The sequence below is a fragment of the Polyodon spathula genome, chromosome 24, assembly GCF_017654505.1.
Source record: "Polyodon spathula isolate WHYD16114869_AA chromosome 24, ASM1765450v1, whole genome shotgun sequence".
Lineage (NCBI taxonomy): Eukaryota > Metazoa > Chordata > Actinopteri > Acipenseriformes > Polyodontidae > Polyodon > Polyodon spathula.
Window position 1 is genome coordinate 14,519,713 of NC_054557.1, and position 14,980 is coordinate 14,534,692.

Genomic DNA, 14,980 nt, shown 5'->3' on the forward strand with positions numbered 1-14,980 from the left:
AGGAGGAGTTGTCCTACACGCGTAACGGCATCGTTACCAAGAGAACTTATTTCAATATTAAGCGATTTGTGCGGAGTATATTTATTTATAGATTCACAATAACCAAAGACCTAAACACCTTTAAATCTCAAACCAATGCACGTAAGTTATATGCAAAAGTAAAAAATAAATGTTTATTATTTTTAAAAGACGTAAATGCCACTCTAACCGCGCAGATTGATTTATGTGTTTTTAATCTCGACATTTAAAATGATTAAATTCTACGTGACCCCTATAAGTAAAAGATGGAAGATTCGGCGTCTTGTTGCTATAGAGATGATCACGTGTTCTTTGTTGCTGTGGAGACCTTCGTGTGAGTCTTATGGAAAGTGACAACATGGCTCTCGGAACCACTGACGAGAGACAGGGCATCAATAGTTAACAATATGGATTATATTTAACACAGAAATACGGACTGCAAGAATGGCTGATATAATCAGGAAAAAGGACGACTTAGGGAACATAATAATCAAGGTAAAATCTAAAAGAAAATGATGCAATTTGATTGCTATTATTATTATTTTAACTGTTAATAAAATCGGTGCTTCCTTTATAACTTTTCACCGAGTCTTTATTTGCATCGCATGCACATCGGCATTGTATTACACGCAGGGAAGACCCGGCGACAGTTCATGTCAATGAATTTCGTCTCATAATTGCAGTACTAGGTTGATCCCTATAACCCTGCCGATGATATATTGGGGTTCCCCAGAAAATGTACAGTAACTTCTGCTAAGATAAGTGGACCTGGTTGCGAAAACTGGGTTACCGCCAGATTTCCAGAGTGAAAAGATGGGACTTTTTTTTGTTCTTCAATTCATTGAAGCTGTAGCAATTGAAGTAGTTAAAATAACTATGTAATTAATAACACGATCATCATTTAAAAAAAAAATTAAACATTGGGTATATATCTTATGATTGAGTTATTATATACTTATTTATAAATCATTAATCAAAACACATATGGACTAATGTTACACATAATGTTAACTTGACTGGTGACACTTAGATACATTGGAAAATAAAATAAATAGAAAACTAGCCGTGCTCCAGGAAGTTAAACAGAATATGAATTATTAAACACATGATCAGAATTATTAAAAAGTAATAAACTGCAAGAGGTATATATATATATATATATATATATATATATATATATATATATATATATATATATATATATATATAAATTACTGCTCTGTCAACTTGCTGAGCACAGTTTTGTACTTATAAAAAAAAAATGAATACAAAATAGTAACAACGAGATGATTTAATAATGGTATTGTGGTATTGTTTCTGACTAAAAGTGAAAAACAAGGCTGAAGCCGAGGGCAGTCCCACTGTGTTCTCGGGAGTTCTAGTAACCCTAGTGCTGCAGCCTACACTTTTGTTTGAGTATGTTTTCTGAAGAGTAGACTCATGTAGAATGCGTAGCCAGCATGGTTTCTTTCTTTGTTTTGTGCGCATATTTCTTTTTCTAGTCACCATTAAGTGCAAGCAGTCGAATATCAGCTTAATCCTTCTGTTTCATGTTAATCACACAGTACTAAAGTTTGCTTGTTTGTTTTAACGCGTCTGCTGTAGGTTCAGGAAGATCTGTGCCATTTAAAGGAAAATATCACTCGCATCACAATCCAGCGCAGTGGAGAGGTTATTGATATCCAAGCTCTTGAGACAGCAATCCAGAGGACTGAAAATGGCTTAAGGGTGTGTATTTTATACGATATATGTCTTTTCAGTTTCATAGCCTGCATTAAGAATCCTGAAAAAAAAAAAAAAAAAGGTTATTTTGGAAATTATGTTTGGCTGAATAGACAAGTTCATCTAATGATTTGGACATCCATACCATTATGTAGCCTTGAGCTGTATTTTATAATGGATATGAAACCACTATCATTTGATTTAATCCAGACATTGGACAAACAATTCATTTTAATATTTTTAAACAAAATTCTGCACATTATAATAGATGTTATAGCACATTCTAAAAAAAATAGGTATACTGCTATGTACAGTATTCAATTAAAAAATATATACTGTCATGCTGATTTTCATAATTACAGAAATCCATTGACAGTTTTTCGTATTTTTATTTTATTTTGAACTTATATGTCTTTAGAATGATATTTAAAGATAATGGTTACTGTGTTGCACAAATGCATGATGTAAATTCTTCTTCACCAATGTGTTTTTGGCAGAAACATGCAGAAGAATATTTAAACACAGTTAACAATAAGATTCTGACACTGCCCTCTATTGATGAAAGTGCTGGGCGCACTGACCAGCCTGGAAATTGGTAAGTTGCATTGAGACAGTATCCCTAACATTGTTCAGTCTGCACACAGTCACTGATTTTGTTTTTGGATGAAATGTTCTGTATGCTTTTAAACTGTTAATATTCTGTAAATTAGACTTCAATAAGTATGCTGACATCTCTGGTAATATTACTGGAAAGAGAATACGCAAAAATGGTGACAATAAGTGCAATTTAATCCAATTTAAAATCACTGATGCAACATGACTCTTTTGTGAAAGCTGCATGCAAGACTATACAATAAGCATTGGATACTATACTGCATTCTGCATTGTGTTTCTTTACTGTATATGTAATAACATTTCAGTGCTGCGCAACATCTTTAAAAAGACGTGGTATTAAATGTTTTTGACTGTATTTGTAATATTAAACATGAGGTTTTTTCTGATTTGTTAGGAAGCCTAAGTCTGAAGCTGTGCGTGATCGAAGGCCATTGGCCGCTGCGGCCCACTGCTCACCTGGGGAACAGGTGAGTAACTCTTGAGAAATGTTCTTGCATTAAACTTGTATGTAGGGGGATCACCTTGTGCAGTTTATGAACAGTGGGGGCAAACAACGGGGGCAAACATCTACTTAAAATCTCAGTGGCATGGAGATGTCATTTATATTTTCTAAAAAAGCTGATATGTTTACTGGCAGTCCAAGGGTAAAAAAAAAAAATACAATCATAAGTACAGTAAAGTATTTTCATAGGATTGTTGCTTTTTGTTTGCAATATATCAATAGTAAATTATAACTTCATGGAACAAACAGAGCATGCTTGGTTTAACTTGATTCAATTATGAATAACGACTGAAGAAATGTAATAGGACTGCCTCACATTTCTCATGGATTACATCACTTGATGTTACAGCTTTTTATAGATTCTAATAATAATGTACTCATAACTGTCCCATCAGTAATAAAAAGAAATTATACACCCCCACCCAGCCTCAATCACACACTAAAGCATAACATTTCATCTATTAATAATAAACACTAGAATTAGTCTTGATGCAGCCATTGAACCACATTAAGCCTCTGTGCAGCCAGGTAGCTAATACAGTAATTGTCTTTGTAATACGTTTTTTGTTCTTCTAGATCAAAGTATAATCGAGATTCAAGCTTGCCATATCATTTTTTTTTCTAATTACTGTACAATCAAAAGAAGTCATTACATGCAACTATTTCTTCAGTAATTTTGTACAGATTGTGCTGTGTTTATGGACATGTCTTTAATGAGATTCCAATTCTATTCATTTTCTGTTTATGAACTGACATTGTTTAAACTATTCTCTTTTTGCTGTGGTTTCCTTTAAAGTATCTGAAGTACACTTTTGTACAAGTGTTTGTATTAAAAAGACAAAATGATGGTCATCTATAATATATAGTGTTTGTCACATGTAAAAGTTAAGGGTTTCTATTGTTAATGACACACTGCTGAACAGATTCATACAGCACTGCTTTCCCTTATCACAGCACAAGCATGCAAGAAACATGAAGATAATGTATGATGCTTCGAACCCAAGCAACAGAGCTCTTCTGAGTGAGAAATATGGGGTACAGATGCCACATTTAAACAGGAGAAAAGAAGAACCAGTGAGTGTCAAGGGGGTCTGGCCAGTACTGCTCAAATGCTGTGCATTGTGTGTGCACTGCAGTTCGTTCGTGTCTTGGCAATGAGCAGCCAAAATATGTATTTAAAAATCATATAAAATGGTATTCACAGGAAAAAGCCATATGAGCTACAAACAGCTCCTTTACAAAGTTGGAATAAAACTATTATCCCCTGTTTATATTTCTCAAAAGCACAAATGCATACAAATCATTCTCCCATAGATCTTTTAGTTCTGTCCATTAAAGTTTGCTATTTCAGATAAATCTGTGGAAATCTAACCTGCCGTTTTTAAAGTTTATTGGTCCAGTCTCTACAGGCTATGCTGTGCCAAACAAGCTGAGACAATCCCCTGGGTCTAGCTTGCTGTAATATTTATATCAACACACAGTATATTGGCATCTTGTTCTTTCCATTTGTGCTTGTCTTACATGGAGAATTTGATTAGGGATTATCACAGTAATCGAGACAGACAGCCATTGCACCGCAGCAAGTTCCAAGATTCCTCCTTCATCCATTACCTGAAACTTAGCAAATTAATACACCATCACTGCCATGAAAAAAGAAATAGAAAATGATTGCCGAGCTGAAGTTTAAGTTAACAGATGACTACAGTCAGCATCCTCTCATCCTAGAAATGGGAATGTGAAGGTCAGCCCAATCTCCGATGACAGAGAGAACATTTGTTGGTAAACAAATTAATCTTTCAAAAGGTCACCGTTTCTTTTAAGATTTTTTTTTCTCTCTTTATCCAGTACATGTCATCTGGAATAAGCGAGTGTCTGTCATTCTGCTAGGCAGGGGTGCAGTACGAGCAGGCTGTTCGGCCAAAGTAGCTACACATTTCTACATATCAGCATTCTTTGAAGAAGCCCAACACCTGATTGTTCTGCTATGGGCTGCTGGTTTACAGCTGTCTCTGGACAGTAGTAGAAGCGGGCTCTGAATTCCAATAAGATGGGTCCACACTTTCCCAACTGGCGCAGGCTGGCCCTTTGCCTGCAAGTGAAATATACCTCAGTCTGAGCCAACGCACATCTCCTGCACTTCCTTCTGTGCATTTTTGCAGGATTTAGATTTTTTTTTTTTATCGTCCTTCCAAAAACAGATGTAAGATTGCAAAAGTTGTGTGTTTATTCTTTGCACACCTGCTGTGGCACATCCTGCTAGTGTTGTAAAATTAGCAAAAACTGCAGCAAGCCAACGCTTGTAATTTCCAAGTTTCAAATTGCAGTGTTCCTTATTCAATTCAGACGGACGTTAGCAGTTTTTAACAGTAGTTTGCTAATGTACTGGACTGGACTCAGCAAACCATATGAGGCTGCCTGTGAATACACATGTTTTATTCTGAAGTATTTTCTGTAGGGTATCGGGTATGCCGTCATTTGTTCCCTCCTGTGTTAGTTGTAAATTGCTCAACATTGTTTCCTGTTTGTTTTTTCACATGTTGGCACTTTGTGTTGCAACATTAAAACTGATGCAAAATAGTACACAGTCCGCTAACAAAAAGGTTTGCATAAATTGTTTGCAGGCATAGGTTAATATCTTTGTGTTTTTCTACAAGACATTGTTTGTGAATTGCAACATAGAATGAGAAGTTGCTACTGTACACTGATAAATACATTAAATTCAATTAAAACATGCAAGATAATAACTAAAGTACACTGCAAAGATGCGCCTAGTATGCAGTAAAGACAAATACTTTTTATATGATATTGTGTGAATAGTGTGTGAATATTGCTGGAATTCTTACAAACATTTGTAGATGTGAGATTGAATGGACAGAATGTAGCCTCCACCAACTGCTGACAAAAACACTGCCAACTTTTGATTGATAGCTTTAGGGATGGAGCTTATTGGCCAGTTTACAATGTCATTAACTGCTGCATTTTAGTTCCATGTTTTTTTGTTTTTTTTATGAATATTGCAAATCTGTTAGTTGTTAACTGCAAAAGTGCCATATTTAGTGACATCCACAAGCTGTCACTGTACTGATTAATGGAGAGGGTTCTTCGTACGCCTTTTAAAAGCTTGATGATGAATTTTACTTTGTGAAACAGAACTAATCACTCTCGATTTTAGTGAGCTATTAGGTTGAGATGATTTTTATTTCAGGATAGCGCAGCCCAGCACTTTAATCATATTATATATGATAATGGATTTGTATTTTATTAAAGGCATTTAGTTTTCCACGAATTAAAAAAAAAAAAAAAAATATATATATATATATATATATATATATATATATATATATATATATATATATATATGAAAAGCTGAATATACATTTAAGCAAGGTCATGCATTACACAGCTATTCCAGCTAAATCCAGTATAAATTGTTTAAGTACATGCCTGCATTAGGAATGTGTTTTTTATATGATCAGTTAGACGATAATGAAACAGGCTGACTCTCCATTGGATTAAAAAAACATCCCAGAACTACATTTCGATGCACGCTGTCAGACAGACTGCTGTCTCTCGTTTACAATGCTAAACTATAATTTCTCTAGGCACAGCTTCAGAAGATCAGCCGTGGTCCCACAGTGGGTAATCTTTCAGTGGTGCCTGCAGCTTATCGCAACAATCCTTACCTGGTCTCCTCTGTGCCTAAGAATGAAGGGAAAAAAGGTCAGAAGATAAAAATGTACAAATTTATACTATTGGGAATAAGTTATAGAATGTAAAAACAGCGGTGTTGATGAAACAGAAGGTTTCAGTTGATATCTTGATTCTTGTGTAGGTATAGCGAGCCTCCTTGAGCGAGGGCTGGTCCCTTCAGCTGCACATATCAGCATCGTGCCTCCTCCAGTGAGACCCAGAACCATGCCTCTCCATAGCCGGGATGAGAAGCACACCACTGCACCCACAGGTAAGGGAGCAACGTACAACAGTACCCTAACAGAACTAGACTGTGGTACATTTGCATAGGAGCTCCACTTTCCCAGTGCTCATCCCTTATATACCAAGGTAGTTTTGCACTGTGTTTTTGGAGTTTTACCATGGTTTTCCTGTAGCTATCCTATGCATTTCCCATAGTTAACCTTGGTTTGCCATGTTTATTAACATGCTTCACCATACTTTGCTATTCTTTGCAATGCTGACCTATGTTTTACCATGCTTTTCCAGTGTTGTATACTGTTGATACTACAGTGTCCTGAATATAGATTTAAAACAGGAATCATAACCTCTTGTTTTTTTCTGTATTTTTCAAGAGCCAGCACACAGCCTGACTGCACAATTTCTATTCAGTCACATTTTTTTTTTCTAGGTGGTTTTTCTAGTAACCTCGCAGGAGTTCATCTGTATTTGTCCTCTAGTGCAGAACCAAACGGCATAGATCCTATACTGATATCTACACAACTCGCTCAAAAAGGAATTCATGCACCACCACCTTCAATCGTCTCCAAGAAATCAGCTAGTAAACACAGGAGACTCCCAATACAGCCAAACACCGAACTGGTACAGTACAATCCTCAGGTAATTATACAGACATGCACACTGTACAGCACTGTTTGACACACAGTCACAGTGTGCATTTAATGTCTAATTTAGGGGGTGTTTTTTTAAACTACTATTAGTGCTAGACTGATATCAATCATTGTACATAAAATCTGAGGTCTTTTGACACAGGACTTTCCACCGTTACTGTAGATCATGGAAAGTGGCTTTTGGTCAGTTGCATGTCTGAGACGCATTGGTACTCAAAACAAAGGAGCTCCAGAGGTTAAAGGTCAGAGTGCTTAGGCACGTGCACTGATCTCTTTCTGTCCCTCAATATCTGAATTTCTGTTCCTGCTTTTTAAATTGTGCTTGATTAAAAATCAATGGCGCCCTGCAGTTTATAATAGTGACCTTGACCCATGCAACTGTTACTACTCATTGCAAGTCCTGCCCCTTTCCAATGTGGTCTTCAGCTGCTAGTCCTTGTAAGAGTAGTGGTGAAATGCATAGTAGAAGAGATTTGTGTTTGTACAAATATGTTCAATAGACGTGAACAGGTTAAGACTTTTAAATTTTTTTTTTCATTTGCTAAAGTAATTCATGCACACTTTATGAAAAGACTGAAAAGCTTCAATGACCCCCAAGGTGCTTCTTTCCTAGTAATGATATTTTGTTTAAGTGCAGAGCTTATATGACTTTTTATGCGTGCATTATGAAATCAATAAATCTGCACAGTCATGCGGTAAATGATGATTTGATAGTTCATATGGATTATTGCTCTTCTGAAATACATAGTAATTGCTGGTTATCTAAGATGGGAGTGCTTTCTGTCTTTCTTTTCACAGCCCCCGCCTGTGACGCCATCCCTTCATGGTCCAGATTATTGCTTCACTCTTTGCAATGGTCTGATAGACTACAGGGCTCCAGACTTGTTGGCTTTCAAGCAGCATTATTGCCTGTCCTGGGGGGGGATCCTCTCGCTCTTGGAAAGCCTCACAGAGCTCCTGAAGGAGTATGCTGTGCCTGTGGCGATTGTGCATGGCCAGAGGTTGGCAGAGCTGGCGATGGGCTCGGAGCTGGACATCCCGCCCGCTCCAGAGTACTTGGTGTCTGTGCTGGAGAACTACGTAGATGTGTGGGAGCTCATGAATCGACCTGGCCAGCGGTACAAGGGGGTGGGTGGAGTGGGGATGGCAGCGGTAAAGATCCAGTCCTCCTGGCGGCGGCATCGTGTAAGAGCAGCCTACCTCGAGTACCGGCGGCAGAAGTGGGCAGCAGGTGCGATTGCAATCTCTTGGCTCCTGCACGCTCAGATGGTGCGGATGAAGAAGGCCCTGAAGGGATCGCATCAGAGACACCTGGAGAATTTCCGCAGCAGGGCCAAGGTGTGCAGAGTCACCAGCTGCTATGCCAGCGCTTCCTTCTCAAGCATCTCTGCCTCAGTGCTTCCACAAAGCTGTGCCTGCCCATGTCTCTGCACTTGTCCGAGTGTCATATTTCATTCCTCATCAGAGATTCAGCCTCTGTGGCTACGGAAGAAACCTGTCACAGATTTTCCCTCAAAGAATGGCCTCAACATTTAGTGTTTTCTACATCTGTCAGAAAATCAATTTCAAACATTCCTACCTTTGAGCTCTCTCTGCTTGTCTCTCTCTCTCACTCTCTCTCTGTTTATATACCTTCTGGCATTTCCAATTTGTTCAAAAAATCTCCCTCTTTCTCTTGTCTAAGGCACTGTCAACATTTGGTGATAACATCTTTATTTACGCAGGCAGCCTTTTAATTAGTGCTCACAATTTCATTTATGTTTGCTTTCACTCTTTTTTTTGCACTTTAAACATTCATATTCTGTTAATTAAGCAAGCAGCCTCTAATCTTCCCCTGCCAGTAGCATCATGTAGCCGCCTAATTGAATTAATTGGGAAAGATGTTCTAAGTATGTAATTAAATTAATTAATATAATTTATGCCTGGTTTGCTCCTGTTAAAGCAAGTAAAGGCAAGCTGATTTTTTTTTTTTTTTTTTTTTGTTGACTTGATGAATCTATCTCCGATCCTGTCACTGATCAATGTTTGTCTTGATTTCTAGCATCTGGCAGCCAACTGGAGTCACATCAGGACTTCCAGGAGGACTATTATCCACATACCATCATTAGGTATCTGTCCTCTCTGCTTGCAGATCCATCAGCAACCTCTATTACCCACCACATTACAGCTCGTTTACTGAGTTCAGAAAGGGCCCCTTGTCTTATTCAAATTGGTCTCGGCAGGAGAATGTTCTTTAGATGATGAGATTAATAATACAGAGGGGCCTTCGCCTGAAACACCATTTAATTTGGAGATTAAGCAAATAAAAGTCATTACATGGGCCCGCTTATCAGAAGGAGTGGTTATTTGCTGTAATTCACTTTCATTTACATGAAATTAACTAAAAAGTTTTTGTTTTAACTTGAAATAAACCGATAATGTTTTCGATCTCCCTTAATGATTTGAGAACGCCAGGGCTCAGGCATCTATAGTGCTGTTACAGCATTAAGCAGGGGGATATGGCTGTGGGTTGTATGCTGGTTTTAATCAAACGTGCAGTCAAAATGATAAGCTACATTGTCTGATATTATTTAATTCTAATTACAAGCAGATGGGATGCTTTATTTGCACTTAAGGCGCCTGAGCGAAAGGAAATGCTGTGTGAACAGGAATAATTAAGAAGTTGAATGTATAGTGGTGTTTTTTTGTGCTTAAATAATTGACACTTTCATGCTAATTAGCAGTAATTTAATTATTGTATTACGTTTATGAATTGTAAGCAGTAGCAGCTCAACATGGCGAGCTTCTGAAATGACACAGAATTATTTCTGAACTACACTAGAGTATAAAGGGCAGAAACTGACGTGACTTTTCAGTCATGATCAAATAGAGACTCCCCACAGCACCGCTGTTTGATGCAGTCAGACTTAATTCAACTTTGACAGCTTATTTTTTATTATCATAGAGTCATTGATGAATCTCAGTAGCATTTTTTTTTCTGATTGATGTATTTTCAGAATAATGATTTGTAGACGTTTAAAACCATGAACCCTGTTTTAGTTCTCCAGCGATGATAAAGTCTGTAGCTGTCAAATCAAAGGATCACCCTCTGCCCCAACAGCGCATGTTAGTCTTTTTGGTGTATTTTTGTAAAAACACGCCATTTTAATAGATCCATTGGTGAAAAATGTGTAAAAAAATATTGTTTTACTGTAACAACAAAACAAACAATTGAGTAAAAGTGCCGTGTTTGGTTACTCTATCACAAATAAAGGAAGGGATCAGCAGTCTGTTTTTAACTTTGCTTGCCAACTGAATCCGGCTTCGTCAATGACATATTTAACAAGTCTAGACCCTCTGCAGTACGTACAAAAAGCATTACTTACAATGCGGGCAACTAAACAATGTTAGGCAACTGAGGGTTATGAATTATACTAACAACACCACACAGGGACTGTGTTAACTGACACAGTTAGCAAATGTCAATGGTTTTCTTCTTAGGAAACATTTTTTTGAAAGATATTAGTGAGTCAGCTTCATTCTCCTGTACAGCGATGGCCAAAAGTTTTGCATCACCCTCTTGTTTAGTTGCCTGCATTGACAGCTGCAGACTTTATCATGTTAAAGGGCGGCCACAGTTTAGATAATGAAATAATATAACTTTAAAATAATAACCATAACTCTTAAGCCTTCAAGTGTCATTTCTTTGGAATAACATTTGAAAAGTGTGAAATGTCCGGTTGTGCACGGCAGTAATAACACAGCAGCTATTTCACTAGAAGGAATACAGCTCTGAGGACATTATTTTAAAGTGCTATTGGAAAAAAACAAAACAACTATTAGTATGGAGCCTTCTGGCATTCTACATAATTGATCCAAATGAACCTGATTACACTAGACTGATCAGATCTCATTTTCTTCCTGTGTAAATAATACACAACTAACAGCCAACAGATTTTTTATGTGTGTGTCTGTGTGTGTGTGTTTTGCCGTCAGGGTATTCCCAGCCTCTGCGGTTCAGTGTGAATGATCTTGATATTCAGCAGAATCTTCAAATGGGTAGACTGTGTGACATCCAAGGTAGGTGCCATTGAGATCAACATTGTATAATACCTTAAATAAGAGGCTTTGGCCTGAAGTAAAATACTAATAAAAAGCTAGCAAGGGTTCTATAAAATATATATTCAGTTTAGCAATTTGAATTAGTAACTATTTTGTACACATAGCAGGAAGTAAGTAAATATGTTTCTTTGAAAGGGAAGCACTGTTTGAACATGATTGTTGTTCAGTCCAATTAAAGTTACAGTAACCCTGATTGAATATTGATTGCCTATTGATTCTGGTAGCTTTTCTAATGGAGTACCTTATGTCTGTTGTACACTTTTTATAGAAATGTAATTGTACTTTATATTACTACTCAGAGAATGAAATAAACATTACAAACAGCAGCTGTATATCTTTTAATTCGGAGCTGTGGGTATTGAATATCAACAGTACCATTTGTTTGTGTTGCTTTTACCTATTGTATGTATAGCTACCAATCCCCTCTTGAAGAAACGCACACGACAGCTAGTGTGAAAGCCCTCTTCTTCCAATTATATATATATATATATATATATATATATATATATATATATATATATATATTATATATATATATATATATATATATATAAGATGTCCACAGGTTATTTTCAACACTAATTTTAACGTGTCCCCTGTCCCCCGTCCCTCGCCTGAAATATATCCTAAACAGTGTCTGGCAGTAAATACAAGCAGGGTACTTCCACTTCCAAACTGCAAGGTCATTAGTTTATGCTTTTAAAAAAAAGCAAGTCTCAAAAGAGGTTCTTGTATCACTGACTTAAAGAAACAGATTTTAGCATTTTGTTCAAGAAAAAGACCAGACATATGCTCTAAACAGTAGCGGACACCCGTGGTTATACAATGCATTTCCCATGGTTCATCCAGGCTTGCCATGTTTATTAATATGCTTTACTATATCTCGCTATTCTTGACAGTGCTTTCCTATGCTTTACCATGCTTTCACTATACTTTATTACACGTTGCCAGGCTTTTACTATGGGAAATGTTAATAAAGGACAATCACAGTTACAGTACTTACACGTGTAACACTAACAGAAACATCTTTCTGCTGTAGCTTTTTAGTGAACCAACCTCCTTAAAAAAGTACCAGTTAACAAAGCACAGCAATAACGGCAATAAAGGTGACTGATGTTTTTGCTATTTGGTCCAGTGTTGACATTGAATCAGTGCACACCATAAGCATAATGTGTGTACTTTTTGAAAGTTGCTAGAAGGAAAGCAGGACCGTAATAAAATGCAATCCTGCATGGTTGGCGATGCCAGTAAGGGGTAAGTGAGGGCCCTGTGAAGTAGGCTGCCATTTCCAATGCCATGTGCTCTGTTTCAGATCCAAGCGTGGATGTGATCTACGTGTGCCCTGTGAAGCTGAGCGTGGAGGTGCAGCAGTATTACTCCCGCCTCCTGGGGCTGCACAAAGTGGTGGATTCAGGGCTGCTGGAGGACGCAGCCGACATGCAGGACAGGTTCAAAATCCTCACTCCAGAGGCCATGGACAGCTTCCAGGTGAGGAGCGAGGGGACACATACAAGCAGGCATCATTTGTAAAAGGATCTCCTCCATACACTTCAAACACTAAATGAAAATTTCGGACTTGAAACTATAAGCGACAACATCAAGCGGGTAGACTAATGCAGCTAAAGTCTTAATCAGCGCTACGACTAAACACAGCTTGTGTGGTGATTGTATATTAATAGAGGATTTCAATGTTTGTCTGGAAGGGAATGCCAATTCTTAATTTTCTGTACCTCCCCAGACAGCAGACTGAGGTCACTAATCCACTATGCTTTCTAAGTGCTGCGAGATAGAGTGTTGTTCTTGTTTTGTCCAGGTGAAGTTGCTATTTGTGGTGCTGTTCTGTGCTACTGTTCTGAAAGGTGTCAGTCTTGTAAATAATCAGTTTGTGTGTTTGCTGGTTTGTTGCCCAAATCCACAAACCTGCTGGAAGGTTGACTTCCCAGCCCAGTATTTGCAGTCATAGTAGCCTGTGATCTCAGTCCCGCCGTTATCCAGCTTGCGTTTGGATGCTGCTGTGTCTTGAGAAGTTGCTGTTCTCCTTTGTTTGTTGAGTCTCATTTAAGTATATCCCTTTGCTTTGCTGTTTAACTATGGTAAAGAGAAAAGAAGTACTATACTAGTAATTCAGGACCACCATCGCTGGGGTCATGGCCGCACAGAGCTCCTGCTAATGGCAATTTGGTTAATTTACACAAGATTAAGACAATTCAACCCAAACAGGCTTAGCATCATTATTACCCACTGCAAGTCCATTGTGATGAGAATCGGATTAGCTTTTTGAGGCATTTAAAGCTTGTGTATATTTTTGTAAGAGTTTAGATAACCTTAAAAGGCTTATTTAAACTAAACAAATAGTTTTTTTTTTTCATTTTAATTGCATTTAAATGTTTTCTGAGTTCCTTTTTTTTTTTGCATACTATACTGTACATGTTACAAGAGAACTACTAATGCAAAACTTTTTGTCATATATATAATATATATATATATATATATATATATATATATATATATATATATATATATTTATATAGTTAATTTAAAATTAGGCTTGGGGGTAAACAGGCAACTTGTGTTGCCCAATTTCTATACTGCTTACTGCTAAAAGATTTTCAGTGAAAGCAAAAACAGAACGCTTTCCTTTAAGCTAAATGGTTTATTAACATTACAGTATGTCAATATTGCGATAGCTATCCTTACTGATTCAGCTTGGAGAAATTGCATTATTTATTGCAGTGTGTTTTATGCGTGGCACTTCCTGAGAGCCGATGTTCGGCAGCTGATTTTGTTCTTCATTTTTCCTATTGATTTTCTAGATGCTTTAATGTTAAACTATGCCAGAAGTGTCACTTAGATGAATCACTGTCATCCAAGGCTACCAGCCTCTTTTGCTAGTGACAGAAGGATAATTCCGCGTGGATCAAATAAATACAGATGTGAAGTAATTAGTTGTATTCCCGAGGAGCCCATTTCCGACACGCTAAAGATGTGAAAGATTGTGCCGGCTCACACCAGCAGCTTTTATCAATTTAAACTGCTAAACTACAGCATAGGTCACCACCTCGCCGGCTATTAATAATGGATTTGTTGTGTACACCGCAATAAATAAGGCCCTGGGTATTGAAAGGGACAACAAATAATGGTATCTTTTTAATTTTTTTACAGACCCATAACATGTGCCTATCCACTCTGCTCAAATACAGTCCTCAGACCATCAAGCGTATTAAAAACCTTATCAAAGGGAGACATGCCTATGTCGTTGGAGGTGTCCTGCATAAAGATGATCTAGCAGTTGCTGATATACTCAACGTGCCAATCTTAGGGTCAGAGCCTGAAGTGGCCCATCTGTACAGTACCAAATCTGGGAATAAAAGAATATTTGCCAGCGCTGGAGTGCCAATCCCACCAGGAGAATGTGACATTTACAACTTACAGCAGGTAGGTC

General features: G+C 37.5%; 1 protein-coding gene across 3 annotated transcripts in view; it reads left to right on the forward strand.

Annotated features, from left to right (window-relative positions):
* Nucleotides 1-8: 8 nt before the first annotated feature.
* iqch (IQ motif containing H) overlaps nt 9-14,980 on the forward strand; it is a 33,760-nt gene continuing 18,788 nt past the window's right edge. Inside the window, exons 1-13 of one of the 3 annotated variants that reach the window (XM_041226899.1) lie at nt 9-513; nt 1,624-1,746; nt 2,238-2,335; nt 2,750-2,822; nt 3,812-3,931; nt 6,460-6,577; nt 6,690-6,818; nt 7,218-7,426; nt 8,236-8,775; nt 9,479-9,545; nt 11,413-11,496; nt 12,851-13,026; nt 14,701-14,973. In XM_041226899.1, the coding sequence (XP_041082833.1) occupies nt 463-513; nt 1,624-1,746; nt 2,238-2,335; nt 2,750-2,822; nt 3,812-3,931; nt 6,460-6,577; nt 6,690-6,818; nt 7,218-7,426; nt 8,236-8,775; nt 9,479-9,545; nt 11,413-11,496; nt 12,851-13,026; nt 14,701-14,973 (2,061 nt within the window). In that variant the 5' untranslated portion in view covers nt 9-462. The remainder of the gene's footprint in view (nt 514-1,623; nt 1,747-2,237; nt 2,336-2,749; nt 2,823-3,811; nt 3,932-6,459; nt 6,578-6,689; nt 6,819-7,217; nt 7,427-8,235; nt 8,776-9,478; nt 9,546-11,412; nt 11,497-12,850; nt 13,027-14,700; nt 14,974-14,980) is intronic. The other 2 variants (XM_041226898.1, XM_041226897.1) reach the window with 2 other exon arrangements.